We start from the raw sequence: 20,539 nt of genomic DNA, 5'->3' as shown, positions 1-20,539 counted from the left end.
TCAATCTCTTCTAGACAAGGTCTACTGGTGCCTGAGGTTTGGGGGACTCTTCTGGTTACTTAAGGTCCTGGTGTGGGGGTGGGGGATGGCTCATAGATAATAGTGGATTCAGCTTGTACCAAGTTCAGGGCCTATATGGGGCAGTTTATGACTGCCTGGACCTCCAACCCTAGGGCAATCAATAGCCTGCACTGTAAACGCACAGACCTAGCCCTTCATATTCATTTCTTTAAGTTTTGGTGTTTACTAGGAACTCCATGCATTGATTTGTGGCCTTAGTGTGTTTCTTATTTTTTTGACTTATAGGTGGAAATGGAAGAGAGAGGCATGTAAGATTTGGCAGGGAAATGTTCTTCTAGACACTTTTTGAAAACCAAGTTTTAAAAAAATGATTCCATTTTAACATTTCTCTGTGTCCACATCTATATAGGTTGTTGAAAGAAACCATTTGGGGGCTAGAGAGATGGCTCATCAGTTGAGGTCACCGACCGTCCTTACAGAGGACCCAGGTTCAGTTCCCTGCACCTTCATGGCATCTCACATCGTCTGTAGCTCCAGTTCCAGGGTATCTGACACTTTCACATATACACATTCAAGGAGGCTGCACACCAGTGAACATAAAGTAAACATAAATTATTTTAGAAAAAGATCCATTTGCTACTTTGAACCTCCTACCCAGTCTTCTGATCTTTGTATTTGCGGCCACTGGTTCTGTAGGTGTGTTCTCTGTTTGCTGTGTTCCCTTAAGTGAGGGGCTGCTGCCTCGTTCCCTCATTTTGTCCATTGTCCAAACCGTTTTCTCTGTCCTCTGTCCTTCACAAGCAGTCCGTGACTGCCATCTTCTACAAGTCTTCCTCCTTTTGTGCCAGTTTCTGGTTTGGTTATCTATTTCTGTGCAACCCTGCCTTATAATTTACTGATTTGAAAACTTACTTTCACAGCTCTGTGACTTATCAGAGCTTATGTTATAAATGTGCACAGAAGAGGGAGTGAGGATTCGGCAGCTGAGTTGGAGAAGAGAACAGACACTGTTTTCTTTGAGACCATGTAGATAGGAAATGATCTCACAGTTCCTCTCAAGTAGTAAGCTGGGTTGTGTGCATGGTGTGATTGAAGATTAGACAGAGTCAGTAGCTCCTAGCATGCAGGAATGTGTCGCATAACTGCAGGAATGAGCTGTAGAGTAGCAGAGGGGAGGATCCGGGTCAGGCCCCAACTTTGCTCTAAGTGACTTGTTCACTGAGGAATGCACCTCTCGACCAGGGATGACTCTGCACTTTGGCTGGTTAACTGAGAGAAGTGTGTCTTCCTCCTCCCTGTGTGTGCGACTGAAGTTAACCACTTACATCTAAAAGTAGCTCGAGCTGGGGTCCAGCCCTAAGCAGGACATCCTTTCCACCAAAGACTCAGGGAACAGGTCAGAGGAGGGCATCTCAGAACAGGGGTGCAAAGAGTGTAAGAGATGCGGAAGGCGGGGAGTGCTGTGGAATGCTGGCTTTGGGCTGTGTCGTGGCCTTTGCAGCTGTGATCACATACATGCGATCGAGTCAGTGAGATCAGTCAGATGCCATGAGGGGGAGAAGGGCTTGTGGGGTGCTTCGGAGGAGTGTGGGGGTGTGGTGGTGGTTGGAGTACACGCCATCAGGATGCATTGTTTATACCTATGCAGTTATCAGAGAAAACAAGATGCTTTGTTTAAGGAAAGAAGAAGAAACAAATTCGGGGATGGAGAGGTGGGTGAGCAGTGAAGAGCACCTGTGGCTCTTTTTTGCAAAGGTTCAAGTCCCAATCCCACAAGGTAGCTCACAACTGTCTGGAACTCCTGTTCCAGGGGATCTATGCCTTCTTCTGACCTGTCATAGGCACACACATAGTCCACAGACAGATGTGCGAGCAAAACATTTATCAAGTAAATCTAAAAGAAATGTTTAGTAGCTCAGCTGGACTATTCTTAGTCCAGAGTACTGTAGTGGTTTCTTTCTTGTGACTTAATTGACCAAGGTTGTAATGGGAAAGAAAATCTATGATAGTCACTGCCTGTGTTAGGGTCCCAGAATGGCCGAAGAATGATACCCAGACTCAAATAGTATACAAAAGCAAAGAGCGTTTTTTCAACTGAATTTCCTGCATGCAGGGGTCTCCCCCTTCGGGAATAGAGACACCCAGTGGGCTCTCAGGCCCAGCTTTTATGGTCAGGGGAATTCCAGGGAACAGTATGTGCCCTTTTACCTTGATTGGTCAGCTCTGTCTCTAGGGCTCTGACTGATTCTACATTGGTTAGGCTCTGGAAACTTCCCAGGGTGGTCACTTACTCATTCTAGCTACCTATTCTTTCTTTAGGCCAAATGACAAGGTGTCCTCAGATTGGCTGCCTGTGGCTGTGGCCGGCTGACCACAGGTTCCTGGATCTGAGTTCTCATTTCTGGGAAACACAAACTTAGGCCTAGTCTCCCAAACTCCCAGTTTGCAGCCTAGTCATGGAGTCAGCCTGACTCTGGCAAACTCAGGCCTCTCACCTGGAAACCCTACCCATCCATTAGTGTGGCAGTGGAACTGCCTTAACTCCCTTTTTAAAGAAACTAGCAGCCAGGTCTGGTGGTATTAGCTTGTAATACCAGCACTTGGTAGACTGAGGCAGGAGGATTGTGTGTCTAAAGCCAGCCCAGCTATAGAACGAGTTCCAGAACAGCCTGAGTAAGTTACTGAGATCCTATGCACATCTAGAATACAACAGGGTTGGGGCTGGCTCTGTGCACTCAGTGTTGGAGTGCACGCCAGGCCTGGTCCTGGGCTCCATCCACATTACTGGGGAAACGTGAGTGAACCAGGCCTGTCTGAAAGTGGCTGAGTACCCCTCCCTCCCTCTCTCCCTCCCTTCCTCTATCCATCTCTCTCTCTCTCTCTCTCTCTCTCTCTCTCTCTCTCTCTCTCTCTCTCTCTGTGTGTGTGTGTGTGTGTGTGTGTGTGTGTGTGTGTAGAAAATTGTGTGTCTGAGTCCTATGTGCCCTCTTGTGCAGCTAGAAGTGGCTGTGAAATCCTCTAGCACAGAGGGAAGGGATGCCTAGGCCAGTGTCTAAGCATCTGTCCTTGTCCATGCTCCCTCAGTTGCTATCTATAGAATTTGCTTACTGTTACGGCACTTAGAGTTTGAAGACTGAGCTTTACTCTGTGTTGTTAGGAGACCCGTGCACAGTGTCTTCTCAGTTGGAGTTGGAAGAGGCTTTCAGGCTGTATGAGTTGAACAAGGATTCTGAACTCCTGATCCACGGTAAGATCATGTCACTTGACTCCCAAAGTTCTAGTGTGTGCCCTCATCCCTATGTGATTGTCCTTCAGATTCTTATTCCTGTATTAGTGCAGGTAAAATGATTATGCTTTACTCTAGCAGGAATATATATCTATATGTAGTCTTTTAGGATAAAAAAAGTGCAATCTCCCATTGTTTCACAACTTAGACATTCCTGCGCAGCTTTAGAAGTCTATTTGGGGTGCAGGGAGTGGCTACCCTTTTCTAGTGTAAAATCGTAGAATGCTGAGAGAAATGATCAGTTATGCAGGCAGGTAGCACCTCCCTGTTGTCTTACAGCTTGGGAGGCAGAGACAGGAGGAGCCAAGATGTCCCACAGCCTGAGCTACGCAGTGAGACCACATCTGAAACAAAGGGGACTGAGCTTTACCTCAGCTGTAGAGTGCTTGCTGCGCAGTGTAGAACTGATAACCCATTCTCTTCTGGGTACTCTCCTCAGTTGTGGCCCTTAGTTCACCACAGAGAATGTTCGCTAACAAGATGCTATTCCTAATGAAGTGGTTTATTTGCTGTGTTGATAAATTTCCAGCCTGGAATATACACTTATGTTTGGGGTTGCACTATTCCTGGTACAAATTCATTCTCTGATTGAGTGCACATCTTTAAACACTCTGGTTCCGTCACTTACTGCTTTGTTGTGTGTTGTATATATTAAATCCTCTACAATGAAGATTTACAAGTAATAGTTTCTTATGGACCAGAATTTAAAAAGTGACTATTCACAAGGGACTAGAGTTAGTAATTCAAGCTTCTAATGTGTTACCTATAGACACACTTATTTTCACAGACACGTACTTTATATAGACTTGGTAAAAGTGGGAGCCTTAAGACACTAATGTTGGGGGGTTGGGGATTTAGCTCAGTGGTAGAGCGCTTGCCTAGGAAGTGCAAGGCCCTGGGATCGGTCCCCAGCTCCGAAAAAAAGAACCAAAAAAAAAAAAAAAAAGACACTAATATTGGCCATATGCTAAAATTCTGCCACCGGTGTCTCAGAGCACTTTGAATTTGCCTTAATTTTAATTCCATATAGTGAGTATTTTGTAAATATGCTGTTAATTAATTCGTTTACTTTCTTTCAGTGTTCCCGTGTGTACCAGAGCGTCCTGGAATGCCTTGCCCAGGGGAAGACAGTGAGTATTTTAGTGCTCTGTATACTTGGAGAGTTACTCACAGTGAAAAAAATAAAACGATTTTGTTTTCTTTTGTTTTGTTTTTTGGGACAAGGTTTCTGGCTGTCTTGAAACTCTCTAAGACCAGGCTGGCCTCCAACTCTGAGATCTGCCTGCCTCTGCCTCCTAAGTGTTAGGCGTGTACTTCCACACCTGACTTAAGAAATAGAACTTTTAGTTTGTTTGATTTATTCTGTTCCTTCACTCTGCTTTAGAATATATTACAACTGCCTAAGCTATCCTTTTGACAAATGGAACGCGCCTAGCTATATATTACATAACGGTCTGTTGTGCGTATATGAGGGCATGTGGCTTCATGATTTTAAATTTGGGATGTTTTCAAATCTGTGGAATGTTGAAACATCTTTGAAAAAAAACATGCCTGCATATCACTTGTCCAGATAACAGTACTTAGCGTTTTCCACGTGCCTGTTGCGTGTGCACATGTGCTTGCATTCGACACCTCGAACTCACTCAGCAAACACTCCGTCACTGCCTATGCTTACTACATCATGTGAGAAAGTGGACTGGAGACACCACACTGTTAGGAATGCTTGTGTATTGTTATTATGGTTTCAGCACACATCCACGACTACAGAAGGAAAGCTAGGAAGTGCTTTGAATCAGTGTTGAATCCTGCTGGTTCTAGTGGAAGGAGAGTAAAAGCCACATTGGCGTCTTTACAGAGCTGCTGGACACAGTGGCTGTCTTCTGTGCCTAGAGCCAGAGTGGTGAAAGATTTGACCTTGTAGCCTATCCTCTCTGAGTTCCATGTCCATTTCAGTCCATTTTAGGTTCATGGCATACTTCCCATGTAAAGTACAGTTCCTAGACCTTCCACTATACTTCACCCTTCTTCTACCTTTTAAAATTTTTTTTTATTTTATTAACTTGAGTATTTCTTATATACATTTTGAGTGTTATTTACCTTTTAAAATTTAGTGGTGGAGGTCCAGTATCACCTTTTCCCCAACAAAATAAATATTAGACTAAAGTATAGAGGAAAATTGATAACTATGACTGAGGTCTCTTGGTCATTTAAATTCTTAGACAGCAGTAAAATGTTTAATTGGGGTATATAAGCTAGTTCGTAGTGTGTGTGGTGAGCTAACATGTGCTGGCTCGCGGTAGGAAGTGTTGGTTTTTGCAAAAGCGTGTTGAGTGTTAGCAGCTTTGCACAAGGCCTCTAGTTCAAGACTTTCTCCCCCAGCTCTGCAACGAGACAAAAGAGTTCTAAGAGCATTGTAGCTGGGACGTTCTACTCTAACGTGAAGTAGGGAATTCAGTGCTGCATCTGCTGTGAGTCGTTTAGAAACATTCCTACTCTTACCTACCACTGAGGAATCTCACTGTGCACACTACTGTGTCCACAGTGTCTGGTAGGCAGTACACGTCCTAGTGCTGGAGAGCCAGACTGCAGATGGAGTAGATCTGCCTATGTGCTTAGGAATGAGACCTGCCTCAGCTTAAGAGCCCACATTGCTCTTCCAGAGGACCCACGTGATGGATGACAGCTATTTGTAACTCCAGTTCCAGGGGACCCAATTTCCTTTCCTCGCCTCCAGAGTACTAGGCATGCACATTAGGTATACTTATACACATCCAGATAAAACACTAATGCACATAAAAAATAAACAGGGGTTGGGGATTTAGCTCAGTGGTAGAGCACTTGCCTAACAAGCGCAAGGCCCTGGGTTTGGTCCCCAGCTCCCAAAAAAAAAAAAAAAAAAAAAAAAAAAAAGAAACAGGAATAATGCCATTCATATAAAACCTTAGGAGTGGGCTAGGTGTGGCTCAGAGGTAGAATGGTTACTTAACACATGTGAGGTCTTGGGTTCAACACCTAGTATGGTACCAGAAATGAACCAAAAGGATAAAAGTTTGTTGTAGATGAAGTTACGTAAAATATCACTTACTAATAACTCACATGAAGTAAAATGTACCTCACTACTTGTAAAGATAATTATCTGTAGTGGGCTCTAACATTCTGACATTGGTGTGGCGCTTTGATGTAATACCATAAGAAAAATATAACTATCTTATTATTTGTATTTTTAGGATATATTTTATTTTTAAGTGTGTGTGTGTGTGTGTGTGTGTGTGTGTGTGTGTGTGTGTGTGTGTATAGATCAATGTCTGAGAATTTGAGAGCATTAGATCCGCAATCTCCCTCTCTGCGTGCCGTAACTGGAGTTACAGACAGTTGTGAACTGCTTTTGTCTCGGGTCTAGGAAGCAGACTCAGGTCCTCTGCCTGAGGAGCACTTAACAGCAGAGATATTTCTCTAGCCCCTCTTCCCTTTAAAGATATCTCTGTATTATTTGTGGCAAAAGTATTTAGCACTGACTGTGATCACGAAGGGAGACTGTGATCAAACCTGGATGTGGAACTTAAACGCACTGTCTAAGGTGTGAAGAAAAGGGAGTGGAGCGAGGGCTTTGGTTATGTGGAGACAGGCGAGAGTCCACGGGCAGTGCCTGGACTGAGACACTTACTCTTGACTAGAAAAGCAGCCGCTTTGAAAGGCACATTTGAAACAGCTAGAGTGATACTGAAATTAATTTTCTAAGACAGCAGTTACATTGTCATTGTGGATGGCTAGAGTGGATGCCCTGAGATCTTACTTTTCTGAGGGGAAAGGGGGCTTTTGTTGGCCTTTCCTGGTACTTATGTGTTGAGAAGGTGGTTGGACAGAAGAGCAGTAGCTGTAAAATCAGGTGAAGATGCGAGCAGCCACTTCCTCCTCCAGCTTGCCCGTGAGTCCAGTGTCCTCAGAAGGGAGTCTCTATGAAAGCAGTACCACTCCTGCAGCGTCGGAGCCCTGGCGCTTGTCCCATGCAGTCCTTTAGCGGACCCGTTTTCCAGTTTCAGTTTCTAGTTGTGTTACTGTATTTTTCCCAGCAATAAGCATCATGGAGAACCCAGAGTTGCTTAAGTGGCTTTTATTCAAACATGTTCTTTTTAAACTTTCAATCTCTCCTCAGAGTCCATTTACCGCAGAGGGGCGCGCAGGTGGAGAAAGCTGTATTGTGCAAATGGCCACACTTTTCAAGCCAAACGCTTTAACAGGGTAAACTTACTTTGTTGGATTCTAATATTCTGAGATGTCTATTTTTGTTTTTTCCTTTCTATGAGGGAAAGGTAGTTTGTTATTAGGTCTTGATAGCCCTTTTAACAGCAGTAAGCAGCAGGGCCTTTCTCGCCAGTCCTGTGGCAGGGCCTCCAGTTTTCATAGCACTTCCTCTCAGTGCCCAGCACGGTGCTTCACTCTGCTGCACTCAGGACCTTTTTAAGTTCTGTGAATGAATGTCATTAGTCTTAGATTAAACTCCTAATGTCCGCTCCTTATTGTCAAATGAGTCTGAAAAAAAGTAGGTTTTTAAACTTACAAGAAAACCATGTTTAAATACATTCAAAACAGGCAGAAATGATCAAAGTTTATCATGTAAGCCTTTACTTTCACTGTTCAGAACAGTGGTAGTCCGGCACTTGCCCAGCTCCTACTCTGTATCAGTCCGTTTCCTGAGGGCTTTACCTGTATTGATTCACTGAATCCTCGAAACAACCCTGCGATAGAGGTGCTATGTACTCCCAGTTTACAGAAGAGAAAAATGAGGTTGAGTCTTGCCTTAGGAGTTTCAGCCAGTAAGTGCAAAACTGGGGCTTGAGAGCAAGCAGTCGGCTGACACGGCCTGTGTTAGAACCACCCCACCCCAGCCCTTTTCCAATACAGGTCCTTTACTCTGTTGCTGCAGTTGGCCTGATACTTAGTATAGCACTGGAGCCAGCCTAGAACTCTGGCAGTCGTTCCTGTGTCCCTCAGTGCTGGGAGCCTGGCGAACATCTCTGATAGCCATTCATTGTAGATTTCATTTCCACAATGAACATCGTGTCCTAAACTCATCAGTGCCAACGCAGTGAATGCCTGGGAGCCCCCACTCTCACTGCCCATGGCTTTGGGTACCAAGCTGTCAGGAGAACAGGACTCGCTTTGCCCTCTGCAGTCTGCAAGGCTGCAGGCTTTATTAGCCACGCTTTCTCTGTTCATTACTGCGACATTTCTGTGACGATGAGAATTTCTTGAGTGTGACATTGGGAAGCAGCGTGATTGTGTGTTCACTATCTCTTTGAAACCCACAATCTTGCTTATTTTTCACTCGTCTTCTTCAAGTCTTTGAAGAAAAATTACGCATGAAAAAATTTTGTTTTGTCTGATTTTTGCCATAGGCTGACAACTAATGTAATGATGAGAGACATTTAGTTAGAGAAGAAAAGCCACTTATTTTTAATATCTTAGGTTTATTTGTTTGGCTTTTCTTGAGACAGAGTCTCAATCTATAGCCCTGACCATCCTGGGATCACTGTGTAGACCAGGCTGGCCTTGAGTTCTGTATGCCTCTGCCTCATGAATGCTGGGATCAAAGGCAGAATGAGGAAACTGTTAGGAAATAACTGGGAGACAGGTTATGTAACCCTGGCTGGCCTGGAACTCCCAGTGATCCACCTGCCTCCACCTCCTGAGTCCTGGGATTGAAGGTGAGGGCCAGCACGCCTGGCTGTGATAAAATAATCTTGAATTTACTCTTTGCAGCGTGCCCACTGTGCCATCTGCACAGACAGGATCTGGGGACTTGGACGACAAGGATATAAATGCATCAACTGCAAACTGCTGGTTCATAAGAAGTGCCACAAGCTTGTCACAATTGAGTGTGGGCGGCATTCTTTGCCACCGGTAAGGCTTGGGGCTTTGTTTGTTATATATGTGTGCCATGTGCTTCATTTAACCAGGCTGAGACAGGAAGGTATTATAGAACTACATCTCAGAAAATACAGTGTGCAGGAATCCTCTACATTCCACCTAAGGAAGCCAAGCAAGTCTTGGAACTGTCTACAGCCTTAGCATTTTTAGCATAATAGTATATATCTTGGCCATACATTGTTTATTCTGTTCTTATGACAACATTTGGATCGTTTTCTAGGTTTTCCTATAAACAAAATTACAGTGAACTTCTGGCAAATAAATTTAATTCCTTAAAGGTCCAGTAGTAGAGTTACTAGATTAAAAGATACACATTTGGGCTGGAGAGATGGCTCAGTGGTTAAGAGCACTGACTGTTCTTCCAGAGGTCCTGAGTTCAGTTCTCAACAACCACATGGTGGCTCACAACCATCTGCAATGGGATCCGATGCCCTCTTGTGGCATGTCTGAAGACAGCTACAGTGTACTCATCTGTACATAAAATAAGTAAATAAATCTTTTTTAAAAAGGTATACATTTTAGAAAAATCAGGGTGTGTTTTATATTGTCCAGTCAAATGATTATCCCATGTTTATCATAGAACCTTGTTCTTGGAACCTTTCTGTTGTGCTAAACACCATGACTAGCAGATGCTTTTGGGGGGAGAGGACTTGCTCGGCCTGCGCTAACAGGCAACAGTCCATCAGTAAGGGAAGCCAGGCAGGAGTAAGAACTCAGCAACTATAGAGCCAAGCTCTTCGCCGCCCCCTCTGTGTGGGTGCTCAGCCTCCTTTCTTACACAGCCAGGCCCACTTGGCCAGGAGAGTGCCGCGTACAGCGGGGTGGCTCTCCTGAAGAACCTGCGCAGGTAATGTCCACGCTGATGGAGGCAGCTCTTTATCAGAGGTTCCGTCTTCCCAGTTTCAAGTGGACAACCAGCCTGTTTGTAAAAATAGGTCATTATTATGGGTGGCTCATTTTTGTGAGGATCATTTGGCTAATTTTTTCATGTTTTAAGAATGTATTTATAGTTTGGGGGAGCTCCAGGTTAGGGAAGAAAAGAAATACTAAAAATTGTGAACATAATTTACCCACTTTCTGTTTGTTCTGGTTACTAGCTGTCAATTGACACAAAGTAGAACTACCTGGAAGTCTCAGTGAGGATCTGTGTAGATGGAGTTTTAGGTGACGAGTTGTTTGCCTGGTAATTGAAGCAGGACGACCCACCAAGCAGCGGGCCTGGGTGCATACGAGAAGAAGGCCGCAGGCCCGCCTGCGTTCATTCCTCTTCTGCTTTGCACAGTGACTGTCGTGTCGCTAGCCACTTAGTGCCTTCCTTTGACTTTCTCCTCAATGGTGGACAGCAGACTGAACTTCATTGTCACCTTTCTCAGCTGAGCTGCGTTTGTCAGTATATTTTATCACAGCAACAAAAATGAAACTCTGTTTTCTGAATAGTCTTAGTTGGTGTGCACAGGTGTGGAAGGAAGGAGGTGTCCAGAGTGAGCGAGGGTATGAGATGTCGGGGTACCGAACGCATGGTTGGCACTAAGGCATCCTAAAGCTAGAAGTCATGTCTGATGCTCTGCCTCTAGTTGGCGTGTTCCTGAAGCTTCCTAATCCTGCACCTTAGGACTGGGGACAGCTGGGCTGGTCAAGCCTTATTGCCTAGGGTGCTGGCAGGGACTTGGTTGAGTCCCTGTCCCAGAGATATTTGTTCTTGTTTTCTGGCCCATTGATATTTGTGAGAATATACAGAAAAATAGGAAACCTATAAAATATTGCTTATATATTTAAGAGGTTTACAGAATCTTAAAGTCAACCTCTGGATTATAGCTATTCTAAAACCTTCCTCCTAAAGGTTTAAAATGCACCTCAGAGAGAAAAAGGAAAATTTAGAAAGGGGAATCACAGTATATAGTTCAGTTTTGTTTTCAGTTGACCTTTTTTTCATAGGATTGTATGACTTTATACAGTTAACTATTATAACAATAAGGTAATTCACATTTACGTCTTAGTATGCGACATATCATTGACATACTGTCATTTCTGGATTTATAGAAGTTTTGGGAACTTAAGAAAAAAAATCTTCTAAGTTACTGTCTTTGGAAATGTTTGTAGGAACCCATGATGCCAATGGACCAGTCATCCATGCACCCAGACCACACACAGACAGGTGAGTGCAAGTAGCAGACAGACTGTGGGCGCTTTCTTAAAGGGTCCTTTCTCATAGTAGGGCGACTTCCTTCCTTCATTCCCTCCTTCCTTCCTTCCTTCTTTCCTTCCTTCCTTCCTTCCTTCCTTCCTTCCTTCCTTCCTTCCTTCCTCTGTTTCCCTCCCTCTCTCCTCTCTTCCTTTCTTCCTTTCTTTCTTCTTTCTTTTGTTCTTTTCTTTCATTCTTTCATTTTTTGTGACAGGGTTTCTCTGTGTAGCGCTGGCTGTCCTCGAACTCACTTTGTAGACCAGGCTGGCTTAAGACCTGCCTCTGCCTCCCAAGTGCTGGGACCAAAGGTGTGTACTAGCACCCCCTGGCTCATTCTTTCTTCTTCTTTTGAATTAGCATACAGAATGTTAGATTTCATTATAATCTGCTGTTTTCTCCTGCATTTCCCCTATCTTAAGCCCTTCTGCCTCCAGGAGCCTCCTTTCCACTGTTGTGTGGTAACATTTTTTTTTTTCTTTTTTCTTTTTTTCAGAGCTGGGGACCGAACCCAGGGCCTTGTTTGTGCTTGCTAGGCAAGCGCTCTACCACTGAGCTAAATCCCCAACCCCAGTGGTAACTTTTTTTAAGTCTACATTTAAAAGCCTAACATACCTAAGAAACTTTGTGATGGTAAAATTTGTCACAATATTTTAATATGCATATTTAGCACTTGAAAAACCAACTGTGTAAACTAACAGTTGGCTTTCCCAGTTCAAATACATTCTTTTGAGAATCCTTTAACTTCAGCAAGCCTAGTTTGTTTTTCCTAGTGAGAAAGTACAAAGGTGTTTGGAGCCATGGTGAGTGTTGATGCATCTTGGACTTATTCAAATCTTTATTCTGGAAATAAGGAGGTACAGCGCAGCAGACTGACTGTGTGAGATGAGGTTAGTGTGAAACAGGAACGAAATCTTAAGCGTGTACTTGGGAAATTCTGAAGCTAAAACAATCTTTCTGGAAGGGCAGATGGGTCCATCCATTGGTCATAAAAGAAACTTGAAAAGTCTGAGCTGAGCTAAGGCCTTGTTACTCCCCAGTACCAGCAGCCTTGAGGAGTAGAGCCCAGCTTTGTCAGTTCTTCATCTCTGATAGTCAGGTGCTTTTAAACTGGAGACAAGAACTGAAAACCATAGGCCCACCATCTGTCTTAGGGTATGAAAGCGTTTACATAGGACTTGTAGTTACATGCACAGAACAAGTTAATCATAAAGAGGAAGGGCAGGAGCTGGCCGCCAAGTGGGACTTCCTCTCTGCCTTTGGGGCTGGCCTGGAACTTGCTCCATAGACCAGGCTGGTCTGGAACTCAGATCTACCTGCCTCTGCCTCTCCAAGTACTGGGATTAATGGAGTGAACCACCATTGCCTGGGCCACAACTCTTAATATATAATTTAGGACAAATATTAAACTTTAATTAACCAACTCACATGTAAAAGCTAAGAAAAGCCAGCAAAAGAAAAATTTTAAGTAAAATTCGTCATTGTTATTTTTCTTTTTTTAATATTTGGGTTTGAATTTTCAGTAATTCCATATAATCCTTCAAGTCATGAGAGTTTGGACCAAGTTGGTGAAGAAAAGGAGGTAAGATAATTTGTCTTACTATATACAAAGTCTTTAGCTTTTTCAAAAGGTATAATCTTTAAGAATATAACACTTTGACTTGCTTAGGTATTACATCATAATGGTAAATATAAGGAATGTGTCTGATGATTGTACAGTTTTATTTCGATTTAAGTTTTTAATGAAATAATTTTAATTATGAAATAAACTGAAATTTTATATTCACTTTAAGATAGCGTAAACAAAATTACAATATATATAATATGCATAGCATTTAGTAATTGATAATATTATTTGAAACATATTGTAGACTCTTGCATTTTGTGGCTTGATTGTGTATTTTAAGTATAAATGATTAAATGTGTTCACTAGTATCTGTGTAGGTGTGCAGGGGTGGGTAGGCATGCTGCTCTGTGCTTGTGGAGGTCAAAGGACAGTTTTGTGGAGTAGCTACTCTCAGTCCACTTGGAACTGGCTCCTGGGGTCCAAATTAGGTTGCAAGGCCTGTGTGCCAGACACTATTGATTCCACTGCTCTAAGGCCGCCTGCTTTTTGTTTTCTTTCCTACTAGGCAGTGTTCTGGGTTTTAATGTGTACTTTTATGTGTATCTGTGTAAGAAAATGCCATGTATGTGCGGGCAGTCATGGATGCCAGGAGCAGAGGTGTGTCCGATCAGTTAGAGAGGGGCAGTCAGGCTGCTCTGAGTTGCCTGTGGGCGCTGAGCTCCGATCCCCTGCAAGGGCAGTGAGTTCATAATGCTGAGCTGCTCCTCCAGCCCAGTCTGTTTATTTCTGAGACAGAAATTATTTAAAACAGGAACCAGTTTTAGAAAAGCGTTTGGTGAAGAAGTCATTTGTTACCTATTGGCAGGGAGGCAACCTTCTTAGCCATTTCTAGTGGTTACTTAAGGCTCTGCTTTTCCAAGGTGTGTATTTCCGGCCATGGAAGATTATTCCTTACCTTTTTTCTTATCTCTTTCTAGTGTTTGATGGGTCTTGTTATTTTGGGCTTCTCTTGTTTAACTCCAACTTTTTATTATGGAAATTATGGACAGAATATTGTAGCAAAGCATTATGCACTGCCCAGTTAAATTCATTCTGAGCACATACTGCTTAATCGGTCTACCCACTTGCTTTACTCCAGCACAGTTGTGAAGTAAATTTGTTGATCCCAAATTTTTAATATGACAATTACATTCTCTTTTCTAATATAGTCAGTTGCTTTCTGTTTGTTTTCTTCTGGGTTTTTGTTTTTTTTTTTTTGGGACAAGTTCTTATGTAGCCCAGGCTGGCCTGGAGCTCCATGCATATCTGAAGATGGCTCAGTCTCCTGATCCTTCTCACTCCACCTCCCAGATGTGGGATTACAGATGTGCAGCACCTTGCCCAGCCAGCTGCACACATATCTCCACTCTGCTTTTTATTCCTCCCCACTTCCCTCCCTCCCTCCCTCCCTCCCTCCTTCCCTCTTTTCTTTTTTTTTTATTTTCCTTTTCCTTCCTTCCTTTCTTTTTCCTTCTTTCTAAGACCACATGTTTACTTTTACATTGCCAGGGTTGTTAACATTGTAGGCCACTCTGCCACTGTAGCCAAACCTTCCTTGTTTTGTTCATAGCTAAATGAATCAGACAAAGGAAGAAAGCCCTAATAATAAAGCCTGAGACCTCTGTCCTGGGCCCACATGTTGCTTCATGTCTCTTTGCTGCCTGTAGCATCTCGTAGACCCTGGAGTGTGTGTCCTCTCAGCAGCTTAGATTTCACTCATGTAGGTTCTACCAGATCCTAGCAGACTCTTCATCTATTTTAACTTAAATTCCATTTGGAAAACCAGAGATCTACAAAACTACAGTGTTATCCTGTCCACGTGTTTTATTTCTTTATCAGTGCTACCTCTGTTCTGCAGTCATGACAGTCAACGTCCCTTACATTCATGTATCTCTATGGTGCTTAACTTAAAATTGGTCAGGTCCTAACAGCCCACAGATTTCAACTTGGTCCTTACAGTTTCTTTACTCACAGGCTCATGGTGTCTCTTAAAGATGGAATGTTTTAGAATATATATATATAAGAAAAGAGTTAAGAACTTAAAATATTTTATGTTAAGAAAATGCTTTAAAATCATTATCATTAGATAACGGTTAGAAATAAAAAATATTGAGATGTTGCTGCTGTAAATGCTCTCCACAGGCAATGAACACCAGGGAGAGTGGGAAGGCGTCATCAAGCTTAGGTCTCCAGGATTTCGATTTGCTTCGAGTTATAGGGAGAGGAAGTTACGCCAAAGTACTGCTGGTTCGATTAAAAAAGACAGATCGCATTTATGCAATGAAGGTTGTGAAGAAAGAGCTCGTCAATGACGATGAGGTAAGCTAGACAGACTTCACATGCACGAGGCTCCGAGTGTAGTAATGCAGAGTATGCACATATACACATACACACGCGCGCGCACACACACACACACACAGGTGTAATTCAGAGTGCCACACATACATGTACACACATGCACAGGCATGCGTACAGGTGCACACACACACAAATCATGTTATTTCAGTGTTTGTGGGTTATTTTGATCTACTTTTCTAAGCAGATGCTTTAAGTCAAAGCTATTATTATCAAAGGAAGTACTGAGCTTTCCTTGTTTTCTAGACTATCTCATAATACTGGACATTTTGTTAATGGTATTTTCTCTTTGTGTAAGAGTTGTTTTGTGACAATGAGTGGGTTTTTTTGTTTTTCTTGGAGTGGTTTTGATCTGTTGAGTGGTTTTTGGTCTGTTTAGTTAACATTTATGATTATTGACTTGCTAAGAACGAGCTATTACTGGTTTTGCTCATTTCATCTGACGTAGGTGTCTTTGATATTTTAAATAGGATATTGATTGGGTACAGACAGAAAAGCATGTGTTTGAGCAGGCGTCCAATCACCCTTTCCTTGTTGGTCTGCATTCCTGCTTCCAGACAGAAAGCAGGTAAGGTGAAAGGATGACAAGGGTCTCTGGGCTTCCAACTTTTTGGCATGTTCTATAAGAAGAATCTGTTCCATAATTCTTGAAGTAGGAGGACTACTTATAATTTCCTGCTGTAGTCAGTGATACCAATTTAACACCTGTCACTCAGACATACAAGGAAGACAAAGGGAGAGAGAAGGGCTCTTCAGAAACAGCAGTAGCTAGCCAGCCCTTTAAATATCCTCGGTATTCTCATCTTAAGACATAATGTCTCTTTACCTGGAGTGACATTTAAACATGACTAACCAGTTCATAAGATTGCACCAGCGTGAGTAGCTCTGGACTGCACTGGCACCACTCTAGAGGGGAATCGGTGTAGAAGTTGGGTCACACTGGGTCGCTTGTGTCCGATAAGGTAAAAGGCCTTTATGCTGTTGCTGTTGCTGTGGGAAATGGCCAAAACCTGTGCGACGACTCACTGTGACATGTGACTCTTGCGACTGTTGCAGGCTGTTTTTTGTCATAGAATATGTGAATGGAGGGGATCTCATGTTTCATATGCAGCGGCAAAGAAAACTTCCTGAAGAACATGCCAGGTAAGTGTTTTGTTTGAGTTGGATTTTTTTCTCAGGGCTCCCTGACCTTTTATGTTGACGTTAAAAACAAGTTAACATAAATTATCTTGTTATAGTTTATTCATTCTAAGTCATGAGGTGGTTAAGTTACATAATAAATTATAGTAGATCTTTTATAATCTTTTGTTTGTGTTTATTATATATTTAGGGTTTTTCAGGTGGTTATTATTCATAGCAAAGCCGTATTTTTTTCAATTTAAGGTTTTACTCAGCAGAAATCAGTCTAGCACTAAATTATCTTCATGAGCGAGGGATAATTTATAGAGATTTGAAGTTGGACAATGTACTGCTGGACTCTGAAGGACACATCAAACTCACTGACTACGGCATGTGTAAGGTGAGAGAACCTCCAGACGGGAAAGACCACTGCCTTGTTCAGGATGTCTTCGAATTCTAGTCTGAAGACAAGTGTGTATATTCCCTGGCCACCCGGCCATTTGCAGAACTCCATGTCTTCTGTGACCTGTGTTTTATGGGTTACTTTTTTTTTTAAATTAGTTGTAACTTTTTTTTTTGTTATACTTTTGAAGAGAATTTGGAAATAAATCTTACAGTCCCATTCTGTTAACAGTATTTGCATATCACTGTCCAAGTTTACCATTTGCTAGACCTGAACCTACTTTTAAATTTTTCCTAGGAGTATTTTTATATTGAAATGTCAAATCTCTTACATACAATATTGTAAAAATCAAGTAAGCATTTTACTTTATCTCAGAATATGTCTTTTCAGTGGTGATTTATTCCTTTGGCAACGGTGTTTATTTAGAGGTCTGATCTTTCCCCACAAAGCGTTCAGAGACCTATTCCACTTATTAACCTTGCCCTAACAAAGCATCCACAAGTGTATGATGTGCACTCTGTCCCCATCCATCAGGAGGAGTACCATAAACACCGAAATGTTATCGAGGTTTTAACAGTAAAGTCGTCATGCAGTGTATAAAACTCAAGACCATTTTTCCTATGATGCACCTTAAATCATTCCCTATGTGAATTTTATTTGTGAAGAGTTTATTTATTTAATAGTGAAGAGTTAGTCACTGGGTCCCCTGCATGCTTCGTTTATATTCAGGATACCTTTTTGCTCTGCCATGGTTTTTCCTATAGTGTTTTCTCTCTGGTTTTAAAACTAATCACAATAATAATAGATTCTTACAAGGTCTAAGAGCAAATGAAAGTATGCGGAGTAATCTGCAAATTACAACAGTGGTTGGTTTTGGGGTTTTGTGTTTTGTTTTGTTTTGTTTTTTTGAGTCAGTATCTGAATATTGGTTAAAATTATGGGTAGCGTGAGAGGCAGAGGCACCTTTGTGGGGAGAAGGTGGTCATGAATTCAAGGCCAATCTGGGCTAGACCACAAGAGTTTACCCACCGAGCCATCCCCCCAGCACAGGAAGGAGCCTTTCTTTTATGACTTTCTGTCCTTCCTGTGTCCCCCAAACATATATGGCCATATTTATACTGCGATATGGGTATATGTGGCACATTTGGTGGTTGTCATGGTTTTACTTTGTCTTTGTTTTGGTTGGTGTTTCTGTTTGGCTTGGTTTTATCCCTTTGAAACAAAATCTTGGTTTGTATCTGAGGGTGACCCTGAATTAACAATTCTGCCTCAGTCTTCCAAGTGCTGGGATTACATATGGACTACCATGCTTTTTAATCTAAAATTTCCCTGTTTATTAGTTACTGATCTTTTCTGAATATTAAAGTCTCATAATCAGAGACCATGAAAATTTCCTAATGTGTTCTCCATTTTTTACTCTTTTTTAGAAAATATGTTATCAGGTGTACAGAAACTTATATTTGCTACAGCTCTTGTTGGCTGCTCCATTTATTATTGGGAATCTTCTCTACTTAGCTTTTTTGTGCATTGTGCCTTCATAGTTCACCTTCCTACGATTATTAAACAGCAAAGCAGAAGACACGCTCCACAGGAAAAATGGCCAGAAGCACAGCAGTGCAGTCTCACAGCCATGAGATATTCACTGGAGTCACACAATCTCTATTTTTGTAGTAAAGTTTAATAAATGTTATTTTAAAGGCAGTTTTATCTTAATTGAATTGACTTCAGCAACATCTAGTGTGAATAAGATATTTAGTAATAATCACTGTCCTAGTGATGCTGTTCAGGGTTAACCTATTATACACGCTGAGTTTACACACATGAAGTGGAAGCAGTAAATGTAGTTTTGCCTCTGATCTTTCCCCTTCTCCTTCCCTTTTTCCCCCATGAAAGGAAGGATTACGGCCCGGAGATACAACCAGCACCTTCTGTGGGACTCCCAATTACATTGCTCCTGAGATCTTAAGAGGAGAAGACTATGGTAATAATTAATAGGTGATATTTTAGCTATTACTATAATTGGTGCCAACTATAACATAATATACTATATCATCTTAATATTCATTAATATATAAACTTTTCTTCGTTCTGTTAATCTACGTGAAAACCCTCAAATTCTGAAATTGAGCCCAAAAAAGGTTCAGCATTTGGGAGAGTTACATTTAAATACTTTACTAGTGACAAACACTGACAAGCAGTGGCAAGAACTGTTGTAAACAATTCACTCTAAGCTCCCCCACAAACCTTCTGAGGTACGTAGTGTTAACAAAGACAGGAAGAAATATACAGAAAAGCTTAAGCTATACGCTTCGGTCACAAAAGCCAAGGAAGTGCCCAGGTAGGAAGGCTCTTAACGCATCAGCTGTATGAATCCACTATCACAGACTTCCAGGAGATCGCTCAGATTCCTGGGTTATTTCCCTTAGTGTTCTAGACGGTCCTAAAGGCTAGAAATACCTACCTACCTTCCCTCCCTCCCTCCCTCCCTCCCTCCCTCCCTCCCTCCCTTCCTTCTTTCTTTCCATAGAGTTAGGATGTCTCTACATAATCCTGGATGTCCTGGAACTTGCTCTGTAAACCAGGTTGGCCTTGAACTAGATCCTCCTGTCTCTGCCTCCTTAGTGCTGAGATTTAAAGTATACCCCACTACCCCTGGCTTCCGTTAATTTTCTTTACATTTATTTTTACTAGTTTTATTAGTTGTTTGAAGCTGCGTTACAATATATTTTGATCATATTTCCTGTTCTCCCAGATCCCCTGCCCCGACTTCCACTCATCCAGCTTTGCCTCCTCTTCCCTTTTGCCCAGCTCGTCCGTGCTTATGGTCCTGGGTCTGTGGACCCACGGGAGCATGGTCAGCTGTAAGGAACAGCTCCTTTAGAGAAACACTCCTCTCCTGTAGCTATCACTTAACCTGCCGTAGCTCCTCCTGTCCGCTTACCGTGCTGGGGTTTGGTCCGACTTGTTTACCGGGCTTGTGCATGCTGTCCCCATTGTTGTGAACTCATATGTACGACTGCTCCACATGTCTGGAGACTTGTTGCTTGTGTTCCTCCTCCACCTCTGGTTTTTTCGGTCCTCCCCCTTCTCTCCAGTGACCGCTGTGCTTGGAAGGAGGATCGTATAGATATCTCCTTAGTGTTGGCTGGACCAAGTATTTCTGTAGTTTTTAGTGCCTACCGTGTTATTTATAATCTAATTAGAATTAGCTTTTCCATTATGTTTATATTTCCATCTCATGATAAAATAAATTTCTGCTTGCTGGATTTTCACGCGCGCAGAGAAGATTTATCATTTTAAACTTCTCTCTAAAGGCTTCAGCGTTGACTGGTGGGCTCTTGGAGTACTCATGTTTGAGATGATGGCGGGAAGGTCTCCATTTGATATCGTTGGGAGCTCTGACAATCCTGACCAAAACACAGAGGATTATCTGTTCCAAGGTAATTACAGTACTTTGTGGAAATCTAGAGCAAAGTAAGGGCTCTCAAATTACTGTTCTCAGTAAGAGCCAGAGTAATTTCTAGCCTGTAGCTTCCTTTGTAGTTTCCTCCCCTCCTCAGCTCATAACAAGCATCTAAGCATGTCTGTCTTACATATAGACACGGATCTACTGGAGTGACCGGAGGCATCTATTAGAGAGAC

At 42.4% G+C, this 20,539-nt stretch overlaps 1 protein-coding gene across 1 annotated transcript in view; it reads left to right on the top strand.

Moving 5' to 3' along the window:
• Prkci (protein kinase C, iota) overlaps window positions 1–20,539 on the top strand; it is a 60,387-nt gene that overhangs the window by 30,689 nt on the left and 9,159 nt on the right. Inside the window, exons 3-14 of the mRNA NM_032059.1 lie at window positions 3,179–3,268; window positions 4,387–4,437; window positions 7,461–7,546; window positions 9,068–9,208; window positions 11,336–11,390; window positions 12,938–12,996; window positions 15,163–15,339; window positions 15,846–15,943; window positions 16,432–16,518; window positions 16,759–16,894; window positions 18,791–18,878; window positions 20,212–20,337. Coding sequence (NP_114448.1) covers window positions 3,179–3,268; window positions 4,387–4,437; window positions 7,461–7,546; window positions 9,068–9,208; window positions 11,336–11,390; window positions 12,938–12,996; window positions 15,163–15,339; window positions 15,846–15,943; window positions 16,432–16,518; window positions 16,759–16,894; window positions 18,791–18,878; window positions 20,212–20,337 — 1,194 coding nt within the window. The remainder of the gene's footprint in view (window positions 1–3,178; window positions 3,269–4,386; window positions 4,438–7,460; window positions 7,547–9,067; window positions 9,209–11,335; window positions 11,391–12,937; window positions 12,997–15,162; window positions 15,340–15,845; window positions 15,944–16,431; window positions 16,519–16,758; window positions 16,895–18,790; window positions 18,879–20,211; window positions 20,338–20,539) is intronic.

The sequence above is a fragment of the Rattus norvegicus genome, chromosome 2, assembly GCF_036323735.1.
Source record: "Rattus norvegicus strain BN/NHsdMcwi chromosome 2, GRCr8, whole genome shotgun sequence".
Taxonomy (NCBI): domain Eukaryota; kingdom Metazoa; phylum Chordata; class Mammalia; order Rodentia; family Muridae; genus Rattus; species Rattus norvegicus.
Note: the sequence above shows the minus strand (reverse complement) of the source record. Positions and strands in the feature narration are given on the sequence as shown.